The 22,987-nt window shown below is 41.8% G+C and overlaps 2 protein-coding genes and 1 long non-coding RNA gene across 3 annotated transcripts; all 3 read left to right on the top strand.

The window, feature by feature from the left end:
- Positions 1 to 5,926: 5,926 nt before the first annotated feature.
- On the top strand, positions 5,927 to 10,298 carry LOC122409380 (spidroin-1-like). Its single transcript, XM_043416891.1, has 3 exons — positions 5,927 to 6,053; positions 8,298 to 8,562; positions 8,642 to 10,298. The coding sequence occupies exons 1-3, from the start codon at positions 6,042 to 6,044 to the stop codon at positions 9,169 to 9,171; spliced, it is 807 nt and encodes a 268-aa protein (XP_043272826.1). The 5' UTR covers positions 5,927 to 6,041; the 3' UTR covers positions 9,172 to 10,298.
- Positions 10,299 to 10,748: 450 nt separating this feature from the next.
- LOC122409382 (uncharacterized) lies at positions 10,749 to 12,796 on the top strand. The gene is made up of 5 exons (XR_006260668.1): positions 10,749 to 10,841; positions 11,006 to 11,275; positions 11,391 to 11,673; positions 11,782 to 11,960; positions 12,081 to 12,796. It is a non-coding gene; the product is annotated as an uncharacterized lncRNA (long non-coding RNA).
- A 3,371-nt stretch (positions 12,797 to 16,167) lies between these two features.
- Positions 16,168 to 17,926, top strand: LOC122409381 (keratin, type I cytoskeletal 9-like). Its single transcript, XM_043416893.1, has 3 exons — positions 16,168 to 16,194; positions 16,519 to 17,002; positions 17,396 to 17,926. Exons 1-3 carry the CDS (start codon positions 16,183 to 16,185, stop codon positions 17,683 to 17,685), a joined length of 786 nt encoding a protein of 261 aa, XP_043272828.1. The 5' UTR covers positions 16,168 to 16,182; the 3' UTR covers positions 17,686 to 17,926.
- Positions 17,927 to 22,987: the final 5,061 nt, after the last annotated feature.

Here is a 22,987-nt window from a genome sequence, read left to right as displayed (position 1 = left end):
ATTTCTAATAAAACACGAGATGAAGATTCAGCCTTGACCGCGCGCGCTCACGATTGCACACCGAGGCACTCCTGACCCAGACCGAAGATCACAGTCGTCTGACTACAGACGGAATGTCTCCACTGTGAGCTGCAATGCAAGCGTGTCGACTCCTTCCCTCTCCATTACTTCCTATGTATAAGCCTCATGTATGTGCAGATATATGTGTTCATATTCGAACATGTGTAAAAGGCAGGCTTTACATGTTAATATAAGAGCTGTTCAAATCGTATGGAAAACACAGGCCTCCTTCCGCTTCTCATAAAGTTCAGATTTTTGCGCGTCACATGCGTCTATGTACGTGGAAATATGCACCTTTTAAACTGTATAATGTTCGTGTCTGAAAGTGTGTGTGTTAAAATTAGAGCAAGAAAAAAATGACATACCGAGGGGAAACTTTCTATAGCGAATAGTTGATTTTTTATTTCTTCGTTTCGTTTTCTCTTGCCCTCGTAGTTTTTCACCTCGTGTCTTACTCTTTCTCCTAATAACTATGACTCGCGTTACCTAGTCCTCGGCTATCCCTGCAATCCATTTAAGGAGACTGGAAAGCGAATATATAACCTTATGGGACTATTTTTTTTTTTTCTTTATTTTTTCTTTTTAGATATCGCATTAATGAGCGTGTATGCCACTTATCGAAAATACATATGTCGCCTTAAAAAAAAGTTTTCCGCGTGCATTAATCCGAATACGTGTCGAAAGAAACTGTAAAATTGCAGTGTCGCTAATTACGGGAAGTTTTAGCTTTTACCGTCGTTACCTGTTTACTCGCACTTCTAATAATTTGATTAGTGACAGTTTCGAACTGCCGCTGTTATCTGTGGGAAAAAATATCTTCGTGTCGAAATCATAGGTTGTATTATTCGTGCAATACTGCAGAAGATATTTCTTCAATGGAATTTCAATTGAACGTTTTTTCTCTTCATACGAACGCACGAAAATGGCGATTATAATGATAATAATTAAACCGATTATGCATTCACTTTCCAGTTCTCTCATAGGAGATACCGCAGTAGTTATCAAGCGATAAACTGTCTGGAAATTGTAATTGATATGCACCAAGATATATTGGACTTTCGCCTCGAAGCTGGGCTGCTCATATAGTCTCGAGGAGATCTCATCGCCCACACAATCGGCGAATATCTCCGTGCCCTCTCTCTCTCTCTTCCTCTTTTTCCATCCTTCTTTTCTCTCTTTCTCCAGATTCGTATCTCTCCGTCCCTCTGCAGCCGCATTTGGGCTACATGTTCGCGTGATAGTTTCCGGTAGAGTGAGCAATATCAGCTCCGGACCACATGCGTCTTATCTGTTATCCTGGAGCGTACATGTCATTCTATTAGATCGGGAACGAAAAAAACATAAGAATTTTTCTTTATTGAAAGTTTCTCGCAAATTTTTGTTCTATCCTTTTGCCTTATTTTTTCCCAATGCCTCAATCACGGTCAGCTTATCGAAGTTTAATGAGAACACTTGATCGAAAACTTGAATAGAGAACGAGTAACTGTACTGCGCTTTCATTAATGTAACACACCATTTTTTGCATCCGATTTCTCATCGAGATCCTGAAAAAATTGCTAAAAATAATAAACCCGAAGAATGTTAAACGGCCAGTGAAGCAATGCGTCGTTAAAGCTTGAACAGTTTTTCTTCAGCAGGTTGGATGAGAAAAATTATTCGAATCGTCAAACAGAAGGCAGAGCGCGATCGGTGCATTGACTCGTTGATCGAATTTCATTATTTCTCGAGAATTTTTCGCCTGTAGAAGGGAACAACATTTTCCGGAGCCCGTTCAATTCGGTAACGATCGACTTTTCATGCACAGGCATCAAGTGCAGTTGCTGGAGCTTCGCTGACCGCATGTTTAGCAAGGTTACCGAGGATCGTGAACGTAACGCCAGAAAAAATGTTCCATTTCTCAGCAATTTCGAGGTAAAAAAATTAACTGAGCCCACGCGCGAGCTCGCTGACGCACGCAAGTGTGCGCTCGATAGAAATGCGTTTGCAGATATAAAATCGGCGACGCCGCCTGTCCCCTGCCCCCCCCCCCCCCCCCCCGGCCCTCCCTCCCGCAAGAACAGAGCGCGCTACGCCGTACCAGTTTACAAACGACTTTATTTCTAACAGCGCGGCGGCCTAACGAGATGCTAGTGTGTATGGGGTGTCACGATCTCGCTGGATGTACTATATAGCAAACCAGTTATAATTTCCACCTAGAAAGTTGGTTTATCGAAACCACGCGCTGCATATCATCTCGCACACTCGCCAAAGACAAGAGATCCGATATATTAACAACCTACCGAATGGCTATGAATTTTTGGTGTTTTATCTTTTTATCGATGTACACGCTGAGCGAATACGAATTTCCGATTGCACGGAGATACGGAGTTTACCAAGCTCACAAATAAACTCCGATTGAATAACGCGAAATTCCGATCTCGAGGCTGCCAAACAATGTGAAATATTTTTATTATTTTAACATGCTTTTTTTTCGTTGCCTGTAACCCTCGGTCGATTAATCAGAGATAAAACAGGCTATTTTTCAATGGTCCATTCCGTCAGTAGAATATTTCGTCGAAAATCCACTCGCAATCATCCACGTTCGTTTTTTCGTTTCGATAATTGACTTAGTTTTCTCATTTTTTTCGTAAGCGTTTTCCAATATTATCTAATTCGTGGGAGGGTACGAATATTTTTGCATGTTCACGTCACGACGATAAAAGCGGGACTCTTAATTGATGATCATTTAATTAAAACAACTCGAGATTCTTTATTCGTTTTAACCGAGAATTCAAATGATCCAATATCAGCCAAACTGTATTGATACTATCGGTTGCAGAGCATAGAGCGATAGCTTCGTCCAACTCATACGAATGCCACCATCCAAACTCAATTCCAGGAAAAACTAGTTTACCTCAGGAAAACTCAGCTTTCGACCTGGAATCGCTTTTGGTTGATAACACACGTACACACACGCGTACACTCCGACCGTAGTTACCGTTCCATGCTCAGACACCGATATTTATACATAAATATATCGATACATTTATTAATGGCGAGCGCGCAGCCTCTCTATCGGTACTTGCTCTCTTCGGGGTGAAGGCAAATGAGACTCGAGTCTGTTCGACGACGTATCTTATATTCAAACCGGTCATGGCCGGGATGAAAAAGATCCGCGCCCGCGAGAGCTCGATTGGACGATTGACGGTGGGAGGAATTTTTCGCACGACCCCCTCGCACACCAGCAGCTAGCGAATATAATGGCTTTCACTTTCTACGTATACATGCATAAAGGCGATGCTGAACGTTTGAAAAAATACAAGTTCACATATGCATACGTTAAAAGTTTCGACGCGCACACTACTTGGAACGAAATAAATGAGGAAAAAGCAATATCTTGGAAAAAAATTCGAAAGATCGGGCTTTTTTTATTCTTAGGTCAGAATTTCTTTGACAATAATTCGCTTTGAAGTGTCTTTGATTAAGCGGGTTTGCAGATATCGGAATAATGAGTTTTCTGTTGCGAATATCCGTACGTTTGGATTATTACGTAAGCTCAATGGGCGGAGATATTTTTATGCGAAATTCGCTTCAAGGATTTCCTTTGCTATTACTCGATCTTATCACTCCAGGGTGGAAAAGATATTTCCTTTTCAAACTCTCATTCCATTCCCTCACAGATTGGTGGTGGGAATATTAGTGATTCGAAGCTGGAAATAATCGTGGAGTCTTGAAAAATATCCAACAATCATCCAAGTGTTGCTTCTCTATAACGAATGAGAATTTTCTGCAGATAAAAATTTTTAGGCCCTTCGATCGCCGAGCATTTAAACTGATCGACACCGTTTTAAAATTGCTTCGGTAAGACGATTCGAAGCTCAAATTGGTAGGTTGCAGTAATAGGTAAAAAGATACAGATATGCAGCAGAGGTGCAGATGGAAATAGTTTAAAAGAGAAAGACAGTGAGCTGCCGACGAGAAATTCGTGTTGAAAAAGTGATTGAAGTTTCCTGAGGCCATTCAGCGATCACCTTTCGGTTATATCGCTCGGGGTAACTCGATTCAAACCTGATAAACATTTAACGATGACACTGAATAATTTATGAAAAGCCATTACGAAAGAATGATAGCTCGATGAAACGATGAAAGGCGCAAACGACCTTAAAACTTTGAGCCAAAATCCTCATCCGTTCATATCAACTGCTGGCATTTTGGGCTGCATTTTCATGCCATTATTGAAGAGTAATCCCCGAAACGAAAACACATTGAAGACCCTTGAAAAGTGAAATTAGACTGCAGCATCATTCTCATACGATGTACACATTCGAGCAGGAGCATGAGTTTCCAGGTGGCGAACTAAGGACCCCGGGATGTGCTGAGTGTGACCTCAAGTTTCAAAGCGATCCTGGCGATTCGGCAAACTTTGCTCCCCGAGTTTGTTCAAAACTTTGTTATGACCATGCTCTATATGTATACACAAGTATAAACATGTAGATTGATGCTTACTTTAGTATCAAAGCGGTTGTGTCTCGTAAATTATTACTGATAGCACGGAATCTTCATACGAGCGAGGATAGCAAGACCTCTTATTTTAGTGCCCCCTTAATCCGACAGAATTAGCTCACTTTTCACAGTTTCTTACACTTTTATAACTTTGAATACGTCACCAAAAATGCCACCTGATTCTTATGGTAGAATTTTATACAGCAAAAAAGCTTTTTCAAGACGATTCGTGACTTTGTGCTGTGTGGTTATCTATTTTTTTGACGCATCTAATTTCTGTAAAGATGAGGAGAAAAAAATCTACAGACATTGTGCAATTACCATCCAAATGTTGCCGCTAAACTCATATATTTCACGGAGTTTAGTCACAGACAGAGTGAAAGAGTGTAATGCTCGACTATATGTCGTCAGCTCGGATGTTGGTCGCCCTAATTTCAGATTTTATCGAGCAGCCCATATGGCGAGTAATGTTTTTGCAAAATGTTCTTTTTATAGATTTTCAAAAATCATTGGGCTGCAATTGAAACGCAAATTTGTAGAGTCAAAAGTGCTTCTGCCCCGGGTGGCAGTAAAATGTGACGAAACCAGGACGAGAATCCGCACGAATGCTATGGGTGCAAACAGTGAAGAAGAATTGGGTCCCCATCCTGAAAATAACCTTCAGTAGAGATGGATTGAGCAAACATTCGTGACTTTAGATGTCACGATCGAAGTCTCTGGCAAAATCCTCCGCTAATAAGCCACAGCTTGATACTCCCTTAATAGTAACTTTGTTTAAAACCTTAAGTTTTGGAAATACGACTTTTGGTAACTGGATCATCGTCGAAGAGTGAAAATTGTTCGTCCATAGACGAATGGAGTTGGAACGACAGGCGAAACGAGCGAACGCACCACGCCCGCGAGAGTATCGTAGGTGACCAGGTGCCTGGTGCACTTGGTACCAACTATCCTGGAGTCTTTTCTGCTGTTGCTATAGCCGCGCGAGCGCGATCTCATACGAGAGGAAAATAAAGATGGAAATATTAGTTAGTTAGGAATAGAGAGAGAGAGAGAGATCAGTGGCGAGAGATTTAGCCGAGACGACGACGACTCCTAGCCGGGCGAATGGGCGGCGGGCGGTTGGTAGCTAAGGCCTTTTCGCTTTTGCTTAGCTTGTCTACATGCTTTACCCAATGTATATACTTGCCTACCACCTAACTCTGCCTACGGAGAGCCACTACCCCGTCTGTCCGCGACCCTCCCCTTGCCTTGCACTACTCTTACTCGGTGTCTCTTTCTCTCTCTCGAACGCATGAAGTCTGGAACGACCACCGTTCATTGCAACCGGAGGATTATAGTTTTTTCTGGGGGAGGAGGAGGGTGGAGGAGAGCATGGCTTTCGAAAGGATGGTGATTGTGGAGCGGTGGCCAGAGTGTAGACTTGGGCGTATATAAGGCCCGTCGACCCAGCCCAAGTCAGTCATTCACTGGACTACCAACCCACCAAACACACACCAAACATGAAGTGCTTTGTGAGTATATCAGGGTGGTTTGTAGGGTGTCCTCTCAGAGGCTCTTCATCTCTGGCCAAATATTCAGTTCTCTCATTCAAATTCATTTTACATTTCATTAATGATCTTTTTGACTCTATTCCTTTTGAAATAATTTCACTATTTCTCATCCGTAATTCGAAGTTTCTTCGAATTGATCATTTTTATATTTTCGGTATTATGCGAAATGACATTTTTTTATTTTCCCTTGGAATACTTCTCAAGTTTGCGAATCTTTTCGACTTTTCAATGCACATTCTTTATTCCGAGTTTTTCCTGATACTCATCATGCACTGGATTGCGATCAACAACATTCACGCAGCTCTGGTCTTTCCAAATATTCAAATTGCTCATTAAATATCTCTATTTTCATTCAATGTCAAATATTATAAAACTCTGGCCGCTAAAGAATCATCTTCACATTTGCTTTCATTAACCTACGTTTTTACGACTTTTCATTCACAAACTCGGCACTCCCTCGCGATCAATCGAGGAAAGCGCTCGAACGGTAGTCTCGCAAACCGGTTGCTATTACAATATCGAGTCATCTTTCTCCAGCAAACTGGTTGTTCTCGATTAAACTCACGTTCATTAATGCACAATCACTGGTACGATAATCTCGTTAGAAAAAGTCGGTGATGTATCACGATTTCTATTAGAGTTGTAAACGAAAAGCCATTTTTTTCGTCATTTCGAGTTTTTTCACGGCATTTTTACCTGCTCTCGATTCTCATATCAACTCGAATTTATTCACGGCGACGTGTGTTTCGCTCTAGTAACAGTCCAAGTAAAGAGTATCGTGAGTGCAGCTACACATACGTTCGAGAAGACTTTGGTTCGCGATCGTCACATTAGCGGAACCTAGATAAATCCGAAGCACTGTTTGCCTCGATCGGGCTCGTTGAACGCTCAAAACTTCCTTTCTAAATCTCGTTCAGCAAACTCTTGGGTTCGAACAGCTCGGGCTGATTCTCGGAACATGCGGGAAGATCGGTAATTGCATTGTACCGGTTGCGGGTGGCCGAAGGTTTTTCGAAATCGTCAATTTCAATTTGCGGATCATCGGGAAAAAATAAAACCGAAAGAACAAAAAACTCGATCGTTCTTGCATAATCGACCGGTTAAAGTCTGAAATGTTTAACGCGGAAAACGAAAAGATGTACGGAGTGATTGGGAACTTTTTTAGTTATCCAATTAATTATAAGGAGCCACAAATAGAGTTGCGTAGCGAGTCCTGCCGTTGGCTATTACGCTGGCACACCTTAAGTGCTCGTTTAGTTGATCAAGTTTTATTTCATTTAGTTGAATCGAGTACAGAAAAGCACAAATATGCGAGCCTGTTTTTCACGCAACATAATATAAAGTGAGATAGAAATTCTCGGTGGATCGAAGAACGGCGATTAAGCCTGTTTCGCGATGTCTTTTCCCCGCCAAATATGGAATCGTGGCTCGGACTAACTGAGAAAATAGTAAGCCATTCGAAAATGCAATCGATGGGGGGAATCTCGGTCCAATTACGAAATATTACGGCATATCGACGGTTACGTTTGGATCGGGCCTCGGAAAAGTCATTTCACCCTAGCAACTAGTCCATTTTCGAGTTTTACCATCAAGTCGTAGTCTCTGAACTCGTTTTGCGTGACACAACGATTTAATGTCACCGGAATTGGGAATGTTTAAACTCGCGTTTGCATCTCGATCCAGTTCGCGTGCTGCACTCGCGTTCGATATATAAAAGTGGATTTTTTCGTTCAATATGATCGGCAGTATACCTTCGGGGGATACTTCGAGAATGGCAATTTCGCATTAGCTTCTCAGTTTCTTCCTACCTCTGTTGTCGAGTGCAACATATACTTGCATACCGCGTGCAGCGCGCTCCCATTGAAAGTGAAAGCCAACGCGGTTATGCTTCCTGGGGTCTCGAGCTCGCGCGCGCACACTTCTCTAGTCTGTAATCGGTGCCGCGTCGAGTAACTCGCTCATAGAGCAACGCTAGTATCCCGTATATTACGTCTGTACGATGATTGTTCATGAGTCTGATACTTTAGCTTCCGTAATTCGATTCTTGTGCCTTAGTCCGGTAGTATTACGAACGTCGAGAAAATTTAAAAAAAAAAAAAAAAAAAAAAAACGATGAAAACGCTCAGAATATACATGTATCCGAAGTTTTGGTAACAAGAGAAATGGGAGTCGAATAAATGGAGGGAATCCTCTCGATTTTTCCAGATTGTTTTCGCTTGTCTGGCCGTAGCGACGGCGCGCGCTGGTATCGCCCACGGTGGATACGGTGGTGGTCACGGAGGCGGTTACGGATATGGTGGATACGGACACGGAGCCGGACTTAGCGGTGGTCTCGCCGCTGGAGCTGGTACCGCTGCCTCCCTCCAGGGTGGTGCCGCTAGCTTGGGATCCGGTGGTCTTGGTGCCAGCTACGCTGCTGGTGCTGCTGCCGCTGCTGGTGCCGCGGGAGTCCAACAAATCGTATCTGGTGGTTAGTATAATCGATATTTCGGTGTCCGAACGGATGTAGACACTTGAAGAGTGAGTAACGAATCGTTGCGGTTTCGTAGGAGTTACCGGTGGAAGGTCCGACATTGGACCCGCTGAGGGACCCAAGGCCAACGTAGGACCCCAGTCTGGCCCATCTGACCTCGTAGGACCCCAAGAGGGAGCCAAATCCGTTGGAGGACCCCGTACCGGACCATCCAGCCTTGTTGGACCCGCTGCTGGCCCATCCACCCTCGTAGGACCATCCCAAGGAACCGCCACCCTCGTAGGACCATCCCAGGCTACCGCTAACCTCGTTGGACCCAGCTACGGTGGAGTCGCTTTCTACGCCGGATCCGGTGGAATCAACGGTGACGACGGTAGCTCTGGCTCCGCTGCTGCTGCTGCTCCCGGAGGTGGATTCGGAGGTCTTGGTGGTGGATTCGGTGGTGCTGGTGCCATCGCTGTCATCGGAGGAGGAGGCCCCGGTATTGCCGGTGGTATTGGCGGACACGACGCCGGAGTTGCTGTGATCAACGGACCATCTGGCGCCATCCACGCCGGTCTCGGCTCCCACGGAGCTATCATCCCCGCCCCCATCCACAAGTGGTAAGACGGTCTTAGACCCCAGCGATCTCGGCTCGGCGACGGCGGCAAACCCACCACGGTCATACCGGTCAGCGAACGCGTTACCAACGTCGGAGCTTCGTCCAACCTCGGAGCATGGCAGCTATATAGAGTAGTCAGTCGGACACTCCGTCAGAATCATCTAATTGCTCGTCCAATCATCCTAACATCACGTGATCATACCGCGAGAGACAATGAGATACGTGTTTAACAAACAATTCGACCAGTGCCTGGCGAGGCGCGATCAAGCGGTTCCCATTACCCACCCCAAGAGAAATCATCATCTCGTGGGAATATCTAGTAAATTTTACACTTCATCGTGAGACCGCAACCGCGATATCGTGCAGCGACAGTGCGCTACTACGGCTCGATCGTATGTTCATATACGAATCTCGTAAATCGAGCGGACTTCTCATCAACATCGAGAAGATTACGCGATAAGCTCCGTCATGAGCCCAGTCATAGGACAAGCTTTGCCGCTTCTATGGTCGATACACAACCGAGCTGATTCTTCTGTTTTCTGAACAATCCACTCGCTTGCATCTCGACACTTCCAATTCTCTTACATCTTCCATCTTTTGTAGGCCGACGCTCTCACTCACATATACTATCCCTTGTTGAGGAAACCCAAGTTTCCTCACAGTTGTTATACTCACTGCCGCACCCAAGCATACATATTATTATTACATACTCGTCCATGCATATGTCTTCTATATATATATTTATATATATATACACAAATATATATATATATACTATTACTATACCTACTACTTCTTCACACATATATATATCAAGTACATAAAATGCAGAGCCAACGCAATGTGTCTTTAGTATGGACGTATATATATATACATGCATATACATACAAGTACCCGTGTTATGTGAAGGAGACCGGTAGATTATGGTAGGTCAGCCGTTCCCGTGAGTGAATGAATGTACATAGAAGGCGCGCCGCCGCCGGCCCCCGACCCCGCCCGCCCTCGTCATACCCTTTCTATGCGATCACTACTAGCACCCCACCACCACCATAGATAGATACCACGTATTTATAGCGTTTATACATTTATACAATACTTTATATAAAATAAAGCATCAGTATTTAAAACTCAATCTTACCTTGTCTATTGCTATTTTAACCTCCCACATCATTCAAATCTTCTCATCGGTTCGCTTCTGATGTCTACATCGAAATTATTGCAAAGCCATTCACGAACGTACAACTTGCTGGCTGCAGCATTCAGTCCTTCGATATTCCAGTTGTTGAGAATTTAATGATTTAATTGAGGTGTCTCAAATGACTTTTTGGTCTGGTTAGGAATACTCAAATTTGATAAAATCATTTTTCAAATTTGATTGCAGTCACGATATCTTATTCTCGTGGTTTTTCTGTCGTCCATCGTTGAATAAAAATGTTTTGGCAACTTCCGCGCATACTGAAAGTACATGGCATCAAAGTTAGTGAAACACGACATTGTCGGGTTTAAGTGGAATCTTAAGTTTATCATGAGTTTTATTCCAAAAGTGAGAAGAACTTTATTATCACTTTAATCGAATAGTAGTGGGAGAATATTCCGTATTTTCCAATAAGAAAATTAAATATTTCACGAAATTGATTGATATGGTTTGGGGAATCCAATTTTCAACCCGAAATTCGTAATATTTTCAAAGCTACTAAATCCATTTATCGAAAACTAGACCTCTGTTTTGGAATTATACAAAGAATAAATATGCCACCAATTTGATCGTTATTTCAATGCGTTACTCTGCATCGTATTGACAATAGCGTGCGGTGTTTAATCAATATATTTTTTGTCCAGCTCACCAAAAGGAAACCGATGACATAGTTTTCTCGATTCCACTTCCCCATGGCGATGTCGTCGTTGAATCATCGATTCCTTCTGAATATTGATGTGGACCATTTTCTGAAGATGACAATCGACTTCGCTAACGAGCGTTGATTTGGGGCACCTTTTCCATCGGGGAAAACTCGTTTCAGTGACCGGCACACGAAATTTTCAAATGCAGTGTGAATGGAGAGAAGCTTGCATTAGAAATCCTACAAAAGAGAAAAAAAATTCTGCCAGAAGGTAAAATGCATATCAACTTGTCAATACGAATATCACGTTGTCATGATTTTCCAGGCATGATCAGACACATTCCTGAACATAAAACAACGATAATTATAATCAGCTGTCTATGCAGGTGACTCTTCAAGACCAATCATGAACTTCTGTTGTACCATTCACGTAATTACTGCAACCAGAATTCGACCACTCTAGATGAAAGACTACTGGCAATCAGAAGATGGTTTTCCAACCCTTGTTCGCATTCGCTCAAGTATTTGTGCAGAGCAACTCAATTATAGACTGCAAGGGCTCGGAGTAGCAGTAAAAAATTCAGAGACATATTAAATCATTCAGCTCTCAACGTCACCAAAGTGAGTTTGTACGAATTACATATGAGAAAACTTGAGTTCGTGTGACAGGTGTGTACAGACATAGACAAATTCGTAGAAGTAAATGACCTGAAGTTGCCAATTACCCAGCTCCTGAAATTCCACACTTGATAATTCTTCTATTCTAAACATTTCCAGTGAAACGTTTCAATCTCAAGTTGATCATACATTGAATCGGGAACATAATGAAGGGAGCCTATTCACCATCCGGTGAAAAAGTAATTTCGATCCGTTTCCACCAGGTTGATTGAGTTTGAAACAGGATAATTGTACCAAATGGTAGCAATTTTAAGGAATAGCTATATCAATAGTTACAGGTACGTAACAAATTAGCCATTTTGATCATTCAACCAACACACTCGAGCACTTGGATCCCGTCAGTTTCATCGTTTGTGGAAGTTGCCTGCACAATGTTCTGTATCTAATTGATTTTCCAGCAATTATGGCTACCAGTGACCGGAGCATAGCAGTACGTTTTGGATATGGATAAATTCAGCAAAGTTCGTTGGTCCGCCAAGCACTGGACGAACCGATTCGCAAAAGCCTGGGAATGACCAATTCGGTTGTTCAGGAGATTCTACTAAAGAGAACCATCACATTGCTCCCGGCTACATCCGGTCGTTGTCGATAGAATCGCTCCGACATCGTATCACGCTGAAAGCGCTCAAATTAGTTCAATAATTGTCATTAACGGGTAGAGAAATGGCATCGCTTCTCCGCCAGTTATAGGATATGACGGATGCATTATATACATTGCTCTTCGTGGCCGAATGTCACGTTCCTGCACTTATTCGTAACGTGTACCGAAGCCATCTTTTGTTCGATTGTTCGTCTCAACCACTGAATCACGACGATACCCTCAACCGGAGAACCCTCGTTTACAACCAATTCACAGTAATTAATAGTTTGAATTGTCTAATTATCCAACTCGCACCAGTGAGCTTTGCTCGTCTCGTATCTCAATAACTATCAGAGAAATTTTGCGTAACGTCCTCGTTACTCAAAGTGATCTCACTTCATGAACGTATTCAATAGATTCTATAAATTGTTATCGTTTCTGCAATAGAATTTCGTACGAAGTGAATTCAAATTTTTTCTTCTTAGGGGAAAGAAAATGTTACTGGGATTGTAATGTAAAATAAAATAAACGAAAATGAAGGTGTTGTCACCTGAAATTGAAAATTCAATAATTTTGTTACATTGCTTATGCAACTGTGTAAGAAGAAAAAATAAAATTATATTCTGAACTTCAAAATTATTTACGCTACTCAAAAGTGAACTAAGTTTTCGAGGAAAATCGAAACTTTGAATGATTTTTGTGGAATTCTTTCGCTCACGAAGACTGCAGCTTTTTTTAAGGTATTCAAATTCAAAAATCGAATTTATCAACATTTCAATGGAATTTGGCTGAAAAAGAAATGAGTGTTCTGACAAAGATGCTGACAAACATTCATTTGGAGGATAAAACGAGATAAAATGTCCTCGAAATGCAAAGTTTCCGTGCCAAGGTTAATTTACCATAACGTCAAGCAATTACGCCCTCGCACGCATTCGTTCATCAACAGCTGATAATGAAAAAGTGCCTAGAGTGAATTTTGCACAAATTGGAATTCGGAGAAGTTTGCGCTGCGATTATACACTAATCTCGAATGAGAAGTAGGTCATGAACTGAAACGTTTTTAATTTATCGGTAAATTCACAGTATTTGTTCCTCGTGTAAGCCCGAGAAGTTTAACTTCGCCACCATAACCGAAGGTAAATTGCATCTGTAGCAACGGTTGGGAACAATGAATGGAAATGTCAGTCTCACCATTAACTCGGATCACGTTCGATTGGACGACCCCGTCCACCTCTCAATTCTTCTCAACTCAATTTCAATATATCTCACGTGAATTTATCCTCGGTTTCGTCTCCCTTTTACACAAACAAATTTGTTTTACATACTAAACCCATTATTCCAAACGGTTTCAAGAGTTGAGTGTGATTTTCCTTGTATTAAAATTCATGCCACGATGAGAGTTTTATTAACGAAAATTTTTTATTGTTAAAAATTCGGAGCTTGAGATTTCTGACTTTTGCAATGTTTTTCGTAGCAAAATCGAATGAATATTGAACAATTATTTTAATTTCTCTATTCTTATATAGAAATTCTACAAAATCGAAAATTTACTGGACGACAGGAAAATTTCATATTTTCGATATAACCGAATGATGGTTTTCGACCCTTCACCACTTCCATCATAATTAGATGATTTAGTAGGAAACTTTTGTTGCCCAGAGTTTCGTCAGTGAACCCGATCGATCATCGTATAACCTGAGTCCATGATAGAGCGCTCTGGTAACCCAAGCATGCTTTTACAGGTACCCTGTCTTTCGTAACATTCGGTGGCTTAAAGGTCGAGTTCGCGACGTCTCCAGCAAGGAGAAGACTGCTCGTATCATCTCGCGAGTTCACCAGACTGATCGCTATGGATTTAATTGCAGAGTGAAAGAAAAGATCGGTCCAGAGTGCGATCGTGGATGCTGTGCCCTCGTTTCGATAACAATTTTTTGTGCTCTTTATCCCTTATTTCTCTTGAAAATATATATTTACACTTTCAACTCGTACAAAACATCTTGTTATCCTAGGTATGGGGAACTTCATGGAAAATTTTTTCATCAAAATTTAAAATTGAGGCTTCACTAAGATCCACTGAATTTCTGATAACTTTGAATCCTTCTCAGGTACAATGAACGGCAAGAACCTTTGCTACATTTCGTTTCAATACGGTGTTTTTGAAAAATTGAAAAATCTTAAGTAGCTTTTTGAGATTCTACGAATCAAAAGCAATCAAAATTGAACGTTTTTGGTCTTCAATTATGCTACTAATACGCAAATACAAGGATTTTCATCAAAGAATTTTTTTCTTTCTTTTTAACATGATATTTCACGTGAGATCGCTCGTACATAACTAATATCGAGCTCACAGTAAACCTTTTACAGTTGAACTTTTGATTGCAAATCCTCCGATACATAATTGCTGTACAGACAGCCGATAATTCTCAAATTCTCAAAAACCTCATAAACCTATGTGAATCTTATTTCAGAGCTCACGGTATGCGATGTGTCAAGAGATGAGAATCTCGTGTGAAAAACTAGTATGAGCCAATAAATGAATCGCAACGATTATTAGCAGGATTACATAGCAAGTTAATGCGACTTACACTCGGCATAAATAATTTTATGATACAGTCTGACATCACGATCTTCCGAGATATTTTTTTCGCTAAAGTAACACTCTTCATGGACTACAGCCATAGATTTTATCGGGCTTTTATTTATTGGTGACAAAGATTCCCAAAAATTTGTTAGAAAATTTATGACAAGTTTGTTCTCCATAAAATTCATGATTAATCCGTGCAGGTGCATTTTTTTCGTAACAATATTTTTGTAAAATGAAAATTGATCAAAATATGTGGATGTCAAATCAAATTTGAATCCCAGGCCTTCGCTGATGTTGCCCAAAAATTGGTCCTCCATTTGGTAAACAACAAATGACTTTGCCCTCAATCCATGAATTATTACTAAATTGAAAAGCGTTGATTCGTATGAGCGACAAAAATTTGTAACAAAAAAAATATTTTTCGGTAACACTAAATCAACTTTCTTTTGTCGATGTTAAACTGATTTTTAGTTTTGTTTCTTCGACCTTTTCTAAAATCGTTAACTTGCAGATCATTGAATGTTTGAAAAAACAATGCTTCTCGCATCTCTTGGGACTCATTTGTATTTTTTTTTCTCAATTTCTTAAACCCGATGATCAAGAGCACCGTATTTTCTCTACGAAAAGCACCACGTGATTATAAGTGTTTGAGGGCCTGAATTGACTAACAGCACAAAAGTTTCAAAGTTATAATGAGAAAGTTTGAATCTGCATGAGCTTCACATAATAATCGCTCATATTATAGCGAAATTGTTTTAATAATAAATGAACTCGGGAGAGAGAACTCATCCTCGGTAAATAGTGACATACTAAAATCACAAAATTATCTTCTGAATAAAAAAAAATCGGAGTGAAATGTGTTGCCGAGAGCTTAAATTCTGAGTAAAATTCGATTGTACGAGGAAGATTGAAAAGCCCTGAAACTACATCGGCTGCAAATTCAATCCAAAGACGTGTATCGTAGAGTCCGGTTGGAGTTCCGGAATGTACACACAAATGGATACTGTATCGAGCAACAATTAATAATTCCACATAGCCGCAACCATGGTATAAAGAATTTCTCGTGGTACCCCCGAAGCTCGAAGGACACGAATGAAAAAAATGGTGGCGCGAGAGAGGCAAAAGGGGGTCCCCGATGATGTTGCGGTTCCGTAAGAACTTGGGGCGTGGCGTCGGTGACCTTCTTGCGCAACGGGTGAGCACGGCTCCCATCAGCGGATATGATTTGAAGGGATAAAGCGCGCGGGGGCGCGGTGCCGATCCTCGGGATTCTAAGGTATATAAGGTTGTACGTTGGAGTATCTTGAAACACTCAGCGAGCGACAGAGTCAGCGAGATGAAGGCATTTGTAAGTAGAGAAAGAGGAGTTGAAAATTGATTCGATGGAATCAGGTTGGAGTGAAGGCGAGTAGAAGTGTAAGGGGCAAAGATTTCAGTAGCTTTTGTTAACGAAACGTCGGATTATTTTGGCAATTAGAAACCGTATGCCGTTAATTAGTACAGTGTAACCAAAGTGTGATGATAAAACGTGCGGATGACCGAACAGGAGCCTCCCTCTTTGACGGGAGTTTTTCTTTGACCAACGATAAGTCGATGCTGGACACAAACGCCGGTGTGTTAATCAGTGGGAGGCGATCAATTAAAATGTGTGTCGGTGTACGTGTGTCCACAGATTGTTGGATTGGCTATACTTGGAGTGGCGACCGCCGCACCGACCCGAGAACGTCGCGGTGCTGTTTGGACTGGTTACGGTGGTCACGGAGCTTACGGACCCTACGGAGGTGCTCATGGAGCTTACGCGCTCGCTGATCACGGAGCTTACGGATACGGTCATGGAGGGTACGGCGCGCACGGTGTCGCTCTAGCTGGTCCGGCCCTGGGCCATGCCAGCATTGCAGGACCTCACGTTGGTGCTTCTTCCCTCGCTGGACCAGCCATTGGACCATCGCATCTTTCTGGCTCGGTCGCTGGACCTGTCCACGTATCCGGTGCCGTAGCTGGACCAGCTGTCGTAACCGGATCAGTCGCCGGCCCTGCTCATGTCGAGGGCTACGGTGGACACTACGATGGAGCTTACGGAGGAGATCACGGCGGTTATGCAGGCTACGGAGCTTATGATGGACACCACGGTTACGTCGGAGCTTCTTACGTTGGTGGTGAGGGGACGGGTATTTTATAAATATTAGTCACAAAGATTATTGTGAATGTGGAATACGATCTTGGCACGATGTTTGACTCAATGATTTCAATGATAAATCACTTATTGTTGAGGTTATCAATATTTCGAAGTGTAACGAAGAAAAGATAATGCCGAAATTAACTTCAGCACCCAAAATGACTAAAAATTACTGTCACTCATCGAGTACGAATTATGTGTCATTAGACAAACATGAAGTTTTTGTATCATTTTTTTCAGCACTCGATTTTCAGTCAATGGGAGATAAAAATGCCTAACAAGTCCGCAAATTTTTGTCCCTTTGTTCAAGTCAATGAATAAATCACGCGGCACTCCTTGGTCATGATTACCACTTGAAATGTTCATTGTGCAGGCTACGGACACGGTGGACATGGTCACGGTGTGGTACTCGCCGGTCCCGCTTCTCACGGTGCCGTGCTCGCTGGGCCTTCTCATCACGGTGCAGTGCTCGCTGGTCCCGCAAGCCATGGTGCCGTCGTAGCTGGTCCACACGCCGGCGGAGCTGCAGTTTCCGGTCCGCACGCTGGTTCCGTCGTCATTGCTGGACCATCAGGAAAAATCACGGCTCACGGTGCTGGTCACGGAGCTGCGGTCCATACGGGATATGCTGGTCATGGTTACGGTGTTCATGGTCACTACTAAGCTTCGCTTCATTCTCCATGGACACCTCAAATCTTTATAAGTGAATAAACTGGCGTTTATTCACTTTTAATGAATGTAAATCACCCCAATTACATCGAACTCAAATCTACCTGAATGCAATTAGTTGGATTCATGAGCGGAGTGAACATCGAGGAAGCAACGTCGTTACTGAATCCATCATTTTGTAACTCCTAATATACTTATATAAATGTACTCGTATATAAATGCGTTTTCATACTAATTTGAGAATTTGACAATATCAAAAAAAACCCAACGACTTTACCCTCATCTTCTTTCCTTTCGGATTTTCAATTTTAACCAACCCGACTGTGACAGCTTAGTTGAATTATTTGCTTCGAAATTTCACATTAGAGCCATCAGGAAATCTTCGACGAGTGCTCCCTATGACACAAAGTGTAGACATTCGACCGTGCTGAGATTCAACTCGCCGTATCACCGACGTACACAACACTGCGAGACTCACTTCAAGTGAATTTTTCGGCAAGCTCCGAAAATCGCGCATTTTGCAAAAATGGTGATTGCTGTTAACAAAAACTCGTTCGAAACGCATCGATTTTGGAAATTTACAAAAGTCGCGTTCGCATCCACGAAATTCACACATGAAAATAATGATTTTCAAGTCATTGAAATTTCTACGGAACCGAAGGATGCTGGGCGTGCTTTTTCGGGGTTAATAACTCTCGGAGCTGATCGAAAAATAAAAAGAGTGGAAGGCAATAAAGGAATCTTCGAGTTTGTGAATCGGAACGAAAGACTCTCGCGCGTCGCAGTCAATCCAGAAGGGAAACATTCCGGATAAAAATGATGACCTTTATGAAAATGAATAAACGATGCAGATTCGTGTCTTGAATTGCACTGAATTACGTAAAGAATCGGTTTTACTGAAAGGCCATAAAATAAACCACAAAAAACATGAAAACTGGAAACATGAAATAGTTTTTTTCATCAAAATTTCATCTAAAGAATCCGCTCATAGTATTGCTTAATTAAGAAAGTATTTTTATAACGAAAAAGAAAGACAACTGAGCCTCGAACCTTCGGAATGGGGGAAGGATAACGCGCCCATAGACACGAGGCTGCTTCGCTATAGCTAAGCGACACGTGCGGATTCTCCATGGGAAAATTATGCCCTCTGACTGTTCTCCGCGTCCCGAGAGCAATGCATTTCGCAGACTCCACCGAGTCATGACGCGGTAACGCGCATAAACAGCGAACTAATGTATGCCGAAGGAAAAAATATCTGCGAGACAATGAAGCGTGTGCCGTGTGATTGAATACGCACAAAATCGCGATGTCTTCGTTTTTTAGACGTCGCAGAATTGAACGTAAGAGTGCCCGAACCACTTCTGGGTTTCGCCGCGTATTGCATCAGTTTTTCTGGAGCGAAGACTCGTCAAAGGCTTTCCGCAGCCTCTCAGTTGAAATATCACCTCCTCCAAGATCCCATGGATTGTGAGAAAGCCTCAGCTCCGTTTGCTCGAAGTGCGCCGCCGAACCTCCACAAATTCCCAAAGGTCACCCACTTGCGATCGGACGAACGCCTACTCGATAGTCTAACCGTGCGATTTTATAGCCCCCGCGTTAACAATGCGCTGTTTATACTTTTCTCGAAATGAGAACGGAAATCTGTAATTATGGCAGCGAGTGCGTAGACGCGTGAATAAGAATATCGACGCTGCTGCACTCGCACTGCGTCACAAGATCCAGCGATTTCGCCTCCGAGGGAGTTTCCTTTACACGAATAACGTGTAAAAATAAAATAATTTTTTTTCTTCCTATGACGTTTCTATACCCTGACACGTACAAAAGTTGAAACGATAACTGTGAAGAGTGCACGGGCAACACACGGACGTCGCCGTGTTATAGTTATGACACCATTGTGTTTGCAGTGCGGATAACATCGCAAGCAACAATCGATGATGTTGCCCAATATCACGTGGATACCCTTTACTCGCACACTGTAGACAAACATTTGCGAATGAAAGCGTCGTGCGTGTCGTACCGGTATTTGTACTGCATTACACACATATCCGGAACGAACAGTCGGGTCCGAAACCTCGAGGACTCTACTCTCACACACGTGGAGAATCGGGCGCTCCTGGTGGAGCCTCCAATTTTCCCGGTGTGTGTCTATCACTCTCTAGTCTTCTGTAATGATCGCTCCACCGGATACAATACCAAATGTAACAAAAGATATCTCATCGCTGTTTGCGCACATGCTCCAAACCTTTCAAACGTATGAAAGATCTACGCCATCGATAGTTTCCGGATTTTACGAGGCACGTGACGCCAGCAAAAATAGTTTATCGCCGCATACGATGCAAGACAATACTTCGGGGAGTCTAGAGAGAATAATAAATCGTTCGATTGAATCGTCAAACCACATGGTGCCGAATTCAACGTTGGGGCTGAAACGTGTTGGATTATGGGCATTTTTCGAGGGTCGAAAATACTAAAAACCTCGATCGATCCTTCTTGAGTGGAATAGTTTAGTTTTAATTATTTCTCCGGTGCGGCACTCGATGATTGCACTACCCATCGGGATCCTAAATATTTTGAAAAGTTTCAATAGTAAATAGTCCAACCATTGAAACGAAACAGAATTGGGAGTTTCGAAAATACCGGTGGTGAAATACTCGGATTTTGGAGCTCCGGTGTTCACGACACAGAGATGAATTTCGGTAAAAATGCGCTGCTTGCATACCGGCAGCCTGGGTAAACAATTCTCGGTAAAGCACTACTAACGATGGGAATTTGTGAATGAAAATTTTTTCCATTATCAGCGAGTGTGATATCGACAAACATCAAAATAAAAGATGGACTATTCGAAAAGTCTGAAAATATATAACCCCTCAAATGTTGTTTTCCAATGATCAAACGGTTTCGTACTCCCGTAAACGGCACATTGGTCACAAAACAATTTTTCTTGCTCCCCTAGCCGAAAGAACGCACTTTCCGGCCGCATTTCAGGCCGGGAAGAGCATTTTTCGTGGCCGGCTAACTCGGCTAACTTCAGTGCGCTCTGACGATATTTTTGCGGCCGGTGATCCTTTAACATTTCGATATATGAATGTGAAGCCTGTATTCGTTGCCATGATTTTGTTTATTCGTTGCCAAGCATCATTATCATTTGCTTCAAGCGGGTGCGTATAGCGTAGCTTTTATCATTCATGTTATGCGCTATACTGCCATGAACCCGGACGAATAACATACATTTGTTCGTTCAGATGCGAAAACAGAAAATAATGTAACCGAACTTATAAAATGAATATGGTCGTCCGGAATAATGTTGTATTTCCAAATTCCAGGTTCATAGGAAAGCACATATTCATATAAATTGTCAAGTATAGCGGGAAATATTCATATATAAAAATTGTTAACTATCATGGGACTTTGAATCAGACATGTATCAACGAATTATTTATTTGTACTAATAATATTGTTGTATCATTGTGTGATATTTTGTGTGTGTTTTTTTACTTTTTGTTTATGTTTTTAATGCCCGCCCCCCCCTCCTCGCAATTGCTAGTAATTATTGAACGTACTTTCGGCTACGGGATCAAGAAAAATAGTATACAACCCACGGCCCAAATGTTAGATGCCCTGGCATGTGCTAGGGCATCTAACATCCTGGCATCGCACATGCCAGGAAATCCAACTTTCGGGCCTAGGGTCGTAATATACTATTATTCATTCCGTTCAATATATGTTTGGCATTTAATAATTCCTGAAAATAAATTATCTTATTAATTCAGAATGATTCGAATGATGATGCATGATTTTTTGAGAAAGTCGAATGAGAAAAAGGAGAGTAAATTTTATGATCAGGATTCATATTCATTTTTTAGATTGAGAGAACCAAGTTGAGATGGCGAGATGTGCAAGACGGGACTCACACGGTGCGATAGAGTTTTGAGATCGAGATAGATACTACCGTGTTAGCTGAGAGTCATCTAGGTCTTGCACATTACATTCTAAACAATTAAGATAAATTTAAAATTAGTGAAGTTACCTTGATTATAAGAACCAAGAAATAGATGAATGAATCATGTTCAATATACCAGAAGTATGCTTTCCTTAGTTTGTATTCAATCAATATACTTTTCGAGCGATGATCTGTTCTCTTTTCTGCTTTTTCTCAAGACCGAAAAAAACAACTGTGTTTTTAACTCGTTTCCTTGGAAACGAGAGAAATCGTCTTGGCCTCCTCTCAGGCGTGGTTTTTTTTCATGTGTCGATGTTCAGATTGTGCGTGCGTTTGTTAATTATACTTAGCCTCAGTAGGCAATGAACATTTCAACCCTCTTTCTGTTTGAATTCCTTTTTATTTAATAACTATTTGAAACACATTCATTTGCATGACTCTTTACACCACAATTATTCTGGCAGCGTTTATTTTTTATTGAAATTGTACTCTTGAACGGTTCGTTCAAATAATCGAATGTAATTGTCGTCTACGAATACATAGAAAATTGTGTGCATGTCAGGATTGCAAGATCGCTCGAGTGCGCTTGTAGTGCACTGTGCACTTGCAGTTACGAGGCGAATCGTGACAAGTCGAAGGTCGTCTTTGAGATTCAGTTTCGATTTATCTCAGGCCAGGCCCTGGTGTGGGGATGCATGTTCACACCGCGCGTGTTCTCTATACATAGCACACACGTACGATTGCTAACTCAATGTCGCGGTAAATCAATCTTCCATACCGGATAGTGTGAGAGAGTTTATGCGGTCAGCGACTATCGGCCATGCACACTTATGAAGCAACATAAACCCTGGCTCTCTATCTATATCATTGTACTCAATCAATTACGAAGTGATTCGAACCTGGAGGTCAAGTCTCTGCCAATAAAATTATTTCTTGCAAAATCCCAAGATCACGACAATATTATATTCGTTATTGAACTGCTTAGCCACTCAATTTTGATAGTGAACATTTTTTATGAATTGGCACAACAAGCAAGGGGGAATTGTTTATTTCTTGTTCGATAAAAAATAGCGTTTTTATCACGATCTTACCGCGAAGTTTCGACCAATAATACGGGTCAACACAAAATTTGACATTGACATTTAAGCATGGAATTTCGGTAGATTGGATCATACTTGAACGAAAAATAATTACAGGAGAACGTTTGAACGATTTTTTTGAAAACCTCTGATTTCAATGTTTATTGTAACAATAAAACCGTGACACTGAAGTTTCAACTCCAACGTTGTAAACTTCAGCATCATGTAAAACCATAGAAATATAAATGTATATTATTTTCATTAATTTTAGCTATCA

This window comes from Venturia canescens, chromosome 4 (genome assembly GCF_019457755.1).
Source record: "Venturia canescens isolate UGA chromosome 4, ASM1945775v1, whole genome shotgun sequence".
In the NCBI taxonomy this organism is placed as follows: domain Eukaryota; kingdom Metazoa; phylum Arthropoda; class Insecta; order Hymenoptera; family Ichneumonidae; genus Venturia; species Venturia canescens.
The sequence above is the reverse complement of the archived record's forward strand: the minus strand, read 5'-3'. Positions and strand labels throughout refer to the sequence as shown.

Coding starts and splice junctions, on each gene's coding strand:
- LOC122409381 (XM_043416893.1), top strand. Junction 17,003..17,395: donor CGGAGCTTCTTACGTTGGTG/GTGAGGGGACGG, acceptor TTCATTGTGCAG/GCTACGGACACGGTGGACAT.
- LOC122409380 (XM_043416891.1), top strand. Junction 8,563..8,641: donor CCAACAAATCGTATCTGGTG/GTTAGTATAATC, acceptor GCGGTTTCGTAG/GAGTTACCGGTGGAAGGTCC.